Source organism: Mytilus galloprovincialis, chromosome 12 (assembly GCF_965363235.1).
Source record: "Mytilus galloprovincialis chromosome 12, xbMytGall1.hap1.1, whole genome shotgun sequence".
NCBI lineage: Eukaryota > Metazoa > Mollusca > Bivalvia > Mytilida > Mytilidae > Mytilus > Mytilus galloprovincialis.
The window spans coordinates 32,066,771-32,079,251 of record NC_134849.1 but is presented as its reverse complement, the minus strand read 5'-3'; the positions used below and the strand labels follow the sequence as shown (position 1 = coordinate 32,079,251).

The following is a 12,481-nucleotide window of genomic DNA, read 5'->3' as shown; positions in this document are numbered from 1 at the left end:
GATAAAATATTTTATTACGGTCCCTTTTAAAACAAAATATCTTATATATGTGTATTAAAATTAGGTATTTCCACTTTTCCATGGAATGACTTATTGGTTTTGTTTTGATTATTAAGTTTTTTTATTTTTTTCTTGCTCTGTATTTTTGTTTCAAAAGATGTCGCTTATTTTTTTGTCTATAATATCATACAGTCAATACGCGTTTGAAACTGACTCTGTTTAACCGAACGTTTTTCAGTGTAAGAGTTATCTCCCTTAAAACTAGTTTTCTTGTTATGAGATCTCCTTCGCAACCGTAAAAGAAAGCGACAAATTATTTTTTGCAAAATGCCCATTATATCTCAGGATGTTAAATTTATTTGACCGAAGCTTTCCAATGACTGTATATGCGAGTTATTCCCCTTCATACATTTGATATTAGTGATTTGCATTTCTAACTGTTAAACCACAAGTGATAGAGACCTAATGTCTTTTAAGTTTTTCTTGAAAATGAACCAGGTATGTTAAAAATAGATTAGGTTTATAACGAAACACTTAATACGTAATATTATATTACGCAGCACAGCTATGCTTGTTCATAATTTTATGTAATGACCTGTCTTGAATTACACAACTGCTCAACATAAGAATGTCCGAACAAACATTTAAATGTCTCGTTGACGAAGGTCTGGAAAAGGGGGTCCTTCGTTTCTATATTTAATTTTTTAACCCATTTTTCTCTATTCTTTTAATTTAAGCACTCCGTTATTCTCTACTCTTTATTTGCTTGGCCGATTTTTCTCTATACTATCTATTTTTTGGCCATTCTTATTCTGCTCTTTTTACCCATTATTCTCTATTTGAAATCCCCATCTAGACCCTCCTAAATGTGTTATTGATCATTGTCGTTTATCTTGTAAATAAATAAATAGTGTCATTACGCATATTTCTAAATTTAGCTCGGAAAACGTACTGATAAACATATTCGATCATTTTTTATGGTAAGTGTTTTTTTTTTTTAATTTATATATTGTATAAATCAGCTCATGCATTCGTGTGTTCCAAGTTGTAAGAACCTCCAATGCATTCTTTCTAAAAAGCAATTAAGAAAGTTTTCGTTTCAATTATTATAAATTGAAATTGAAACTGAAAGTAAAAAAATACAGGACATTTTACATAAATTCTATTTGTTTTGATTTTGAAATCGGCCACCCTCCATCCTCAGTGATAAAAATATAAAAATGTTTCGACAAAAACAAATATATATATATATATATATATATATAAATAAAAACATCAGTATCGAAACGTTCAATGAAATATAAGTAACAATTTAAAAAACATGTAGTTCTACGATGTACCTCAGATTCGAACATGTTTTGAAACAACCAATTACTGCTTACATCCACTTCATTTGAACTTTGGTGGATAGTTGTCTGGCAGTGAACCACATTTTCCTTAAATTTTTACCAATATGTTAAAAATCTATTACATAAGGAAACAGTCATTATTGACCCCCCCCCAAAAAAAAATTACCCCCCCCCCCAGCTGGTAAATAATGACTGTTCCCTAAATAAGGAAAAACATATACATAACACATCACATGTATGGTATATACATATTTCAGTAGTTATATGTTTGACCCGAATTGAAATACACGACAGAATAATATCAGATTGTTTTAAAATACATGTATGTTGTACAATGTCATTTTGCTTCTAAGTAACTGTGTATATCTTAATTGTACTTCGAAAAACAATCTGATAACACTATTCAGTCAGTTTTTATGGCAATGAAGTTTTTTATTATGTGTTTTTAGTACATACATGTACATAAGAACAGGATAAAAGGGAGACATTCAAACTCATAAGTCGACAATAAACTGACAACAACAAAAAAAGAAATAGACCACAAGACAAACAACAGTAATGGTGTATTCATTTGAAGATTAATTGTTAAATAGAAACCGAAAGTAGAACAAAAATAGGACACATATTTGTTTTTGAAATGGTAAGCCTCATTGAATAACACGATATATTACGTATTTGAAAAGAGAATAAGAACTTGCTGTAAAAACTATTAATAAATCAAATAATTTCAAAAAATATTCTGAAGCTATTTCGAAGGGTTCATTTTTTTGGGTGGGGTGGGCGGTGGGGGGGGGGACTCAAAAGTCGAAAATAGTTTGAAGTTATAAGATCTTTATTGGCAGTTAATAAAAAAAAGAGAAAAAAAGTCAGCATAATGTGTCCGAGAATAAGGTCTATTGCATGTGAACAAATTCGAATCAGCGTATCTATCTACTACAAGTATACAAAACAGTGTAATATTTTCCGTTAGACGGTTAGCAACAACAAATAAATCAATTAAAAGATCAGTTATTTAACCAATAAATCAATAACAGAAAGCACCGTAATCTTCATTTAATGCTACCAGGATGATAAAAAAGCAAAGATTCAGAATTTTATAGTTTCTTGATGAAATAAATACAGGTAAAGAGATTTAAATCGAAAATATCTGTAAAAGTTGTTTAATATTTACGAGTCTGTGAATTTCACATTTCATATTTAAAAGAGTTTGCTTTTTTTAATCAAGGTTAAAACCATTGTGGTTTGCTCTTTTTAATTTAGGTGAGAACCATTTAATGGTTTTCTTTTATCTTATTTAGGTGAAAAGGGAATGAAAATGGATAAGCAACAAAAGCAACGAACTATTGACAACGAAAAGAAATGGAAACATTTTTTATCGAGTATTAAAAGAGTGCACGATGTTCAATCAAATAATGTATGTATCAGTACAAAAATTAGTACAAAATGTTTGGCGAATACATTTGCAACCAAATTGTTGGTGAGGAAAGGCGGTATTATTGAGATAAGTGGAAGTAAAGATACAATTGAAACTTATAAACATTTAAATGTTGAAGAACCTCAAACCAAACCACAAAATGTCACTGTTTACGACAGAAGTCAGATAGGCATGTCACGGGCAGACACATGGCCAAAAGAAAAATCTAAATATACAGCTGAACCAATTAATATTTCTGGTATTGAATCTGCCCGCCGTCAGTTGAACTTTGAAACAACTAACACAAAAGATGTTGATTCCTCTGACGAGGAGATGAGTCCAAGTATTTTGGAAACAATTCCTTCGGCTTTTCATCGGAAGTCAAAACCTAGGTATGATATTCCAAGTGATTTGGATTCAAGTCCGAGAAAAAAGTTCAAGATTGAAAAGGAATTGTCAGCTGATATAACAATGGAACACAGAACAGAAACAGTAATAAAAGGGGCACAGGAAGAATACGAAAATGGAAAGGAAGCAGAGGATACCGCATCTGACACGACATATATTTTAACAGACAATATATCTAGTAACGTGGAGAATTTTGAAACTAATAGGAAAGTATATCTTTCATCAATAAAATCTGATATTGATAAGCCATGCACGGAGACAGTCCTGGAAACTGACACTCCAGATTTTACCGATGCTCATGAAAATGCAGTAATGGATAGCCTATCACAACCAGCAATTAGCACTACAGAAATGGTACATAAAGAATGCGACATAGGAATAGAAGAGAAACCATACGACAAAACACCTAACATAGTATACATCTCAGAAGACAATATTTCTAACATGGAGGAAAATGTTGAAATTGATCGAAGACGAGATCATAGTGCACATCCACCATCAATAAAATCTAATATCGTTATATCAAACAGTCACACATGCAACAAAATTAAAATGCAAACAGATTATACGGCAGTTCAAGAAGATATGACTGTAGATAGCTCTACATACTCTACAGAACAAGCAACAAGAACTTTTGAAGTGGCACAGAAAGATTATGAAAAAAAACCGGATGACGATCGACTAGACGAAAATGCACATGATATTATTCATATGGCAATGGATTGTAGTTCTGATAATGAAGAAAATGTTGATATGAATCAATCACGAGACTCACCGTCAATAAGTTCTGACCTTGATAGATCCTGCAATATGACAACCCGAAAAATCGAAAGCACAACAGAAATTACGGAATTCGAAGTAAAAGAAGATAGTGCAATAGATATCTCCACCGAACCAACAACAATATCTAAAGAAGTTGCAAGGAAAAAATATGAAAATAGTCCGGAAGAAGAAAAACTAGACGGAAACGCAACTGACGTAATACATATATTAACGGACGATAGATCGGATAATGACACAAATGTTGATTGGAGTCAACCACGAGATACAATGCCAATAAATTTTGATCTAGATACACTGTGTGGGGACAGGGTTCTCAGATTTGAAATGCCGACAGATTTTACCGAAGTTGAAGAAGATGAAATAAATAAGTCTACAAAATCATCAACAGTATCTTTGGAAGTGACACAGAAAGAATATGAAAAAAGGCCAGAAAAAGATAAAAAAGACAAAAACGCAACTGACATAATACATATGTCAGGACACGATAGCTCGGATAATGAAAAAAATGTTGATATGAATAATTTGCGAAACCCAACGCCAATAAGTTCTGATGTAGATAAATTCTGCAATATGACATGTCGAAAAATAGAAAAGACAGCAAATTTAACGTGTTCTAAAGTTGAAGAAGATATTGCGAATAATAGCTCTACAGAACCAACAACAATTACTTTAGAAAGTGAACGGGGGGAAAATGTGAGACGCTCAGAAGAAAAACTAGACGGTAGCGCACCTGACATTATACATATGTCATCGGACGATAGCTCGGACAATGAAGAAAATGTTGAAATAAATCAACCACGGGATTTAACGACAATAAATTACTATCCTGAAACATTATGTAGTGACAGAGTCCTGAAAATTGAAACACCAACAGATTTTACGGAAGTAAAAGAAGATATGACGATAGATAGCTCTACAGAACCAACAACAAGAACTTTGGAAGTCACACAATTAGAATATGCAAAAAAGTTGGAAGACGATAAACTAGACCAAAGCGCACCTGACCTTATACAAATGTCAGCTGATGGTAGTTCGGATTATAGGAAAAATGTCGAAATAAATCAACCACGAGATCCAACGTCAATAAACTCTGATCCGTATACATCGAACAGTAACAGAGTTCTGAAAATTGAAATTCTTACAGATTTAACGGAAGTTCAAGAAGATATTGTGATAGATAGATCTACAGAACAAGCAACAAGAACTTTTAACATAGCACAGAAAGAGTATGAAAAAAGGCCGGAAGACGATAGACTAGACGAAAACGCAGTTAACATTATAGATATGTTAAAGGACGACATCTTTGATACTCAAGAAAATGCTGAAATGAATAAACCACGAGATCCAACGTCAATACATTCGAAACTTGATAAAGAATGCAGTACCACTGTCACGAAAATCGAAAAGCAAACAGATTTTACGAAAGCTCTAGAATATGTGGCGATGGAAAGCTCAATAGAGCCAGCATTAGCGATACAGGCAGAAAAGGTGCAAAGAAAGGAAGAAGATAAAGAAGACAATACACCTGCCACACTTAAGGTATCAGCAAGCGATCTTTGTTATATTGATAAACCTTTTGAAATTAATCGTTTCCGAGATCGAAATGAAAATATTCAAAAGTCAAAAAAATCTGACATTGATAAATCATGCAGTAAATGGACTGTTCCAAATATTGCGGGATACTTTGATTTTGATGAAACAGTCCGGAAAATAGAAATTTCGACAGATCTTGCCATAGGTGATAACGAGGTGTCAGAATATATTCAATCGGAATTAATTCAAAAGCTTGAAGTTGTTCAGGCTGTGCAAACAAATGAAAGCAAGAAAAATAATACTACAGAAATTGTTTCACATTTAAAGTCTATCACGGCAACAGAATGCGGAAGTAGGCTTGTATTAGACGCGTTATTATTTCCACTGTGTTATTCGCTAGGCTTAAATATTGAGGTAGACAAAAATATCGATTGTAAATTTCTTCCGAACTGCAGATTTGATTATTGCATAGCTAAAGATGGTAAAATAATTGGATGTGTGGAAACAAAAAGTATCAAAAGTTTGAACGACAGTGCCGTTGCGCAGGCTTTGCTGCAATTGCTAATTTTGCAGACGAATTTGTTACGAGTCGATAACCTTGGTGACGCCTTCAGCACCAAATGTCCATTATTTGCTGTTGTTACTGATGGACATAGATTTGTTTATATTCAACTACAGGAGTCAGTATTCAAATTCGAACACGACGGAAAAAAGGTCAAAGTTCGCGAAATCGCGCATGAAGATGATATTAAGTGCATTTTGGATCAAATCGGTTACCTTATGAATGAAGCAACCGCTGCACTAGGAGGGACTAACTTGGATTCTAGTACAGTGACAGAGACAAACTCAATGAGTTCAAATACGTTATTGCCAAATGTAATTGATTTAGATGATCAGAATTGTGAGGACCCGCCTATAATCGTCATTGACTGAGTAACGCTGATAAATAAATTGAACTTTAAGTCATAAAATCGAAGTATAAACTCGTATTTTGATCAATACTAGTTTTCCAATTATCGAAAGTGAAACAATTGATAAAAACAATCTTGTCTCGTATTCCTAATCTCAGATTTTTCGATTTGTCTCTATTTTTAAGTATCAAGGTTAAGCGACTTCATATTGAATTGAGTTTTCGTAGGCATATTAAAATTCCAAGAGAAAAAGGACTATGATCCTTTAATTCAATCGAAACTCATATCATTTAATATTAAAAAAAAATTAAACTTGGAGTAGACTTATATGGACACGTCTTTAATTATACAAGATTCGAATTAATGTGATGAAAATGACAATATAAATCTCTAATTTCCCATCAACTTCAAAAGAAATTAAAATCATAGGGTCTTTTCTTACATGTAAGCATACTTTAGAACTGAAGACAGGGGACCCTTTATTTATGTATAGCATATAATAAAAAAAAATTGTAATTATTTATACTTTCTAAGGATATGTTTTCCCCGTGTTTTGGAGTTTGTCGTTTGTTTATATTTATTATATATTATATTTTTATTTACTAGTAAATAATCCTGATATGATTTATATGACAATACAATATTTAATATATAAAACTGAAGTGCATAACAATTCAAAAGAACTTACCAAAATCACATAGTTTGTTATTGTATCCCATTTCAACGTTAAGTACTTTACAAAAAAATATTTCGATAGTTGATTAAATATGCAGAATATAGTTTGTTTAAAACAATTGTGGAAACACATTGAACATTCATAATAAGTAGTATGTTGTATTGTATTTGTTCACCATATACAATTGATATTTAGTGTACACAAAGCTATCATAACAGTTAATCATGATAGATAAGGTTACGAAGTACAGTTTTGGAAATTTAAGAATTCAGAATTTAAAGAGTTTGTTTAAGATCAAAGATCAAACTGGATGTACTTGTAAATAAAACATATGCAAATGTTTATAAAAAAAATTGCAAATCATACTAAAAATCAAAATATTTTGTTTAGTATAAATAAAAGAGAGGCGAAAGATACCAAAAACAGACATTAACACTCACAAGTCGAAAACAAACTGACAATGCAACTGCAAAAAAAAACCAAAAAAAAAACCCCGACAAATACACATACAAGAGTACACAAAAAAACCAACATGGAAAACTAGACTGAGCAACAGGAACTCTACCAAAAAGCGTGGTTGATATTATGTGCTCCAGAAGGGAAAGCAGATCTTGCACAACGTGTGTCACACGTCGAGTTGCTAATGCAAGTACAAACCCGGTGATAATGAAATTGAGAATGGAATCGGGGAACGTGTCAAAGAGCAAAAAACAGCCCAAGGCCACCAATGGGTCTTCAACACAGCGAGAAAATCCGCTTCAGTTGGCCCCTAAACAATTGGGAAATCGGACGTCTCACTTAACTCCAAAACATATAAATGAACCAAAATTAATAAAAAAATACTGAAAGACTAAAAAGGCCATAGGTTCCTGACTTGGGACAGGCGCGAAAGTGCGTGGGGGTTAAACAAGCCTTAATCTTGGATCATATTCGAAAAAAAGAGGACGGGATTGTGGTAACAACAATTGGAAAAAATCCGTCATCTACTGTAAAACAGATATTCCATAACGGTCAATCAACTCGAGATTGCCTTCTTCTTCTTCTTCTTTCGTAATTCCCTTCTGTTTAGGAGCACTCGGATGAGACCGATAAATGTTAACAGTATATGTACATTAAAACTCAATAAATCCTCTGTAAAATATGAATGAACAGCATCCTCCACCATAAAAACCAGTGTATTTACAACAAGTCGTGAATTTATATATAAGCATTAATATAGGGACTTTTAAAGTAATGTAGTATTAAATTGGCAAGAGATATACTAGATAAATTACATGTTCGCAGACTCATAAATTTAAACAGGTGCTTTCCAATGCAATATAAAACATAAGCATGACTAATTTGGATGTTGAGTTACATTATTTAATTAGGCTTAACGTTAATTTAAACTGCAAAGATATAGTATAATTATCATGTAATTTTAGTGTAAGAATAAACTATCTAAGTTTTCTTATAAGATGAAAATTTATATAATCTGAAATCATAACTTTGATGTTATAGTAGTATTATTTTGATTAGTTTAATAATGTTCGTATGGCGTACTACTTTTAAGTTTTTTGAAATGACACTGGCTTGACCTTACACAGAGATATACCCCTAACTCCACGCACTAGCTAGGCATTAGTAATGTTCATTCTTTTCATGTGGATTAGGTGGCAGTAGTCCCTTGATTTCATTTCTATTGTTCTTAGTATCAGTTTGTCATTCGGGAGAATATTCCTTTCAACGAAGCTTTGACAGTCTATCAATAATTGCGTGATAGCCAATTTGTTATTGAAATTGATTGTCCATGCACTACTTCCAATTTTGATAACAATATATTCTTTTATCTGTTGAAAGTGCGATTTTCGGATGTGTCTATACGCTGGGCAGCTTGTTAGAAGGTGTTGGAGATCTTCAGCTTCAATCTTACATATTGGGCAGGTAGGATCTATCTCTGCTTGATTGAATTTTGCTTTTAAGGTTTGAAGCATGTATGTTCCAGTTAACATGCGTACTTTTGTCGCTGCTTTTCTAACATCTTTGACAGAGCTCGATATTGTATCCCATACGTTGTGAGTTTGTCCAATATTCAGGTTTCTTTTTGATAGCAAGTTGAGTGTTGATTTTTCTTCACAATCTGCTTTTAGTTTGACTGTCCAGTGAGATGAAATAGCTGTTCGTACGATGTTTTTCCAGTCAAGCTTGTTGTAATGTTGATTCATTATTTCGTTGAATGATGGGAGTTGATACATGTCCAGTATGTCATTTATTCTTTTGAAGAAGCTATTTGGTCGACCTGCTGTATGTTGCCTCCATGCAATTTCACGTATTGAGTTATTGTGACTCATTGCTATTGAGTGTAACAGACTCAACTGTCTTTTGTGGAGCTCAGCAGCTATTGGCAACGCTCCAATGAGCAAGTAGACTGCTGATGTAGCTGCTCTATTTGGAAGTGATTGGATATGCTTCAGAGTGCTAAGATGAAAACTGCATAGTGCTACTGTGTCCTTGTTTTGGAGATTTAAAGTTTCTAAGCCATATAGAAGACGTGGAATGACGTATACTTGGTAAATCTTGCATGAAGTTCTTGGGTTGAGTCCATTTGTACCATGAACGCCAGTCTTGATCAGAGAGTACAGAGTTCTTCGTGCTAGTGATATCCTGTCATTGATATTAATTTTAGTTTCCTCAGATGTTGTTCTTTTAAGACCTAGATGTGTTGTTTCTGATTTAAATTCCATAATGTTATCGCCTAAAGTAAAATTTTCTGTTGATTGTTGTATTCTTTCACTAGTTCTTTTGTTGACACTTTTAACTATTGTATTGCTTTTTACTGGATGGATTAAGAATCTATGATCGCTTGAGTAATCATACACCGTGTTGAGCATTTCTTGCATTTCATTTTGGTCGTTTGAGAGAAGTACAATATCATCTGCACAGCTAGGACAGCCTGCATAAGTATTCCCTATGGATATGCCCATGTTATGAGTTTCTAATTCAGAGAGTAATTCATTGATGTATTGTTTGTATAGATGTGAAGATAGGATTCCACCCTGTCTTACTCCCTGATCAATACTAAACGAGAGACTTGTGTCTCCTTGCCATTTTACAGTTGATGTGACACCATTGTACATATCCTCAATAACATCCCAATATTCAATATCTACTCCTAGATAGTAGAGTTTGTCTAGCAAGATTTGATGATTGACTACATCAAATGCTTTTTGACTGTCTAATGTTGTTATGAATAATAAATCATTTCCATTGATTTCTGAGTATACTTCTGATAATATCAGTGCCGCCATAGTAGGTGAGAGTCTTTCAGTAAAGCCGAATTGTAGGTTTGATTGGTTGATATTCTTTAAACCTGCCTTTTCGATCAGCACGTACTCGTATACTTTCCCATGAGCAGATGTAACTGTTATGCCTCTGTAATTTGTAGCTTGAGTTAAATCTTTCCCCTGTTTTGGAACTGGCGTTATTATGCCTGTTTTAAAGCTGGTTGCAACTTTTCCTTCCTTAAATATCTGGTTGAAAATGTTTTGGTATATATGGGTTATTTCATTCCCTGCATATTTGATATGTTCAGCTGTGATACCATATTCATCTGGCGACTTTCCATTTTTAAGTTTTTGAATAGCATTTAATATTTCTTGTTGGGTTACTAGTATTTTCCTTTTGGCACTATTTTTGGAGACTTCTTTAATTAAATTGCATCTATTTGTGCTGTTAGAAAGTAATTCGTCCTTGAAATTTCGATTTTCTTGTGGAGTGGCTAGATTTTTGAAGTAGTCTGCAAAAGTTTCTCTTTGATTTGAAGGCGTTTTTGCTGTTTTATCGCCATCTATCAGAATTTCAGGACCATTGCTCTTTATACTGGATTGATTTCGCTTGATCAGTTGGAAAAAAGCCTTATCATTTGGGTCTTTTTCTAGTCGTTGCAGAAATTGTTCTCTTTCTATCGCTGCTTCTTTTCGTTGTTGACGACGCAAAGCCCTTTTTGCTGATTTTTTTCCCACGAAAAGTATATGGTTGTTTCTTGGTCGTCCAGCGTTGTCCCATTCTCTGTGTTTCTGTTTGCTTGCTTGTATCAGCTGTCTAACTTTTGGAGAGGCTTTGTTTTTGAACCCAGTTAACTTGATGAGTTTTTTAAGTACTACTTTGTCTGCTGTTTTGTGAAGAATGGAGGTAAGTTGGCTTACTTTTTCGTTCACATCAGAGTCGTTCCAGTTATAAGCTGTAATCATCTTGTTGAGGACGTTTTTGTATTCTTTCTTGTCAGTTTTTTCCCATAAAAGTTTATAAGTGGTGTGGCTTTTCTTTCCTTTTTTCACTTCTGTCTTTAATCTTTTTGTTAAATTTGCTATGACCGGCAGATGTGATGATAAGTTAATAGGATCTTGTTGCATTACCATGGCAGTATTCATAACGTCGTTGTTTGAAAATATATAGTCTATTTGTGAAGTTGATTTGCCGTCATTATGGTAGAAGGTTGGCGTTGAATTTGTGATCATCTCCTGATGTACGTTCAATTTGTTGGATTGGATAAATTTAGTAAGCTTCTTATCGTGGCTGTTGTTTCTTTCCTTCATTAAGGTACCATTCATATCACCACAGAATACGATCGTATGTGTATCTTCATATTTATCCATAATAGCCTGTAAAATGTCTAAGTGAGCTTGATAGTCTACGTCAGAGTTGGATTTTTTTGTTGGCATGTACGCATTCACTAGACAGGTAGCTTTATTCCTAGTTTGAATTTCTATAGCTATTATTCGTTCGTTTCCGTCTTCTAGCTTTTTCACATGAGAATCTAAAGATGATGGCCAAAGAATTGCAACACCCCCTCTTCCTCTTAGTATTTGAAAGTTTGATATTGGATCGTTAACATCGTGACATCGACTATGATTCATCATGCCTGGTTTATGTTCATCAATGTAGTCCTTTTCAAAAGTCCAAAGCCAATGTTCCTGCAGACAGATAAATGCATGTTTCTGAGATAAATGTTCTAGAAATTTCATATGTGCCTTTATACCCTCAATGTTACAAGTTATGACGTCTATATTCTGGTAGGGTTGTTTTCCATTTGTATTGGGTCTAGAATCGGTGGAATTTTCTTGAGGCTTGGAATTTCTAAAAAATGATGGTTCGGTTGGCGATTTTGATCCACTGATTGTTCTTCTATGTGTTTATTAGCCTCTCTTAAATCTAGTTCTTTTGATTGCTTTGTTCCTTTGTCTCTTTGTTGGGGAGTTTTTTTATTATCTTTGGTCTTGCTCCCTTGTTAGTTTCTGTCAATTCTTTCTTGTGAGAGTCCAGATCATCTTTTTGTGGCATATCTATATTAGCTCTGGACTGATCTTCATGGTTATCATTTTCTGTCTGGGACGAGTCCATAGAATCTTGGTGAAGTACAGATGATTCT

At 33.6% G+C, this 12,481-nt stretch overlaps 1 protein-coding gene across 1 annotated transcript; it reads left to right on the top strand.

Moving 5' to 3' along the window:
- The first annotated feature begins 936 nt into the window (after nucleotides 1-936).
- Nucleotides 937-6,551, top strand: LOC143055512 (uncharacterized). The gene is made up of 2 exons (XM_076228672.1): nucleotides 937-980; nucleotides 2,648-6,551. Exon 2 carries the CDS (start codon nucleotides 2,659-2,661, stop codon nucleotides 6,418-6,420), a length of 3,762 nt encoding a protein of 1,253 aa, XP_076084787.1. The 5' UTR covers nucleotides 937-980; nucleotides 2,648-2,658; the 3' UTR covers nucleotides 6,421-6,551.
- The last annotated feature ends 5,930 nt before the right edge of the window (nucleotides 6,552-12,481 follow it).

Coding starts and splice junctions, on each gene's coding strand:
- LOC143055512 (XM_076228672.1), top strand. CDS start 2,659: ATGAAAATGGATAAGCAACAAAAGCAACGAACTATTGACAACGAAAAG.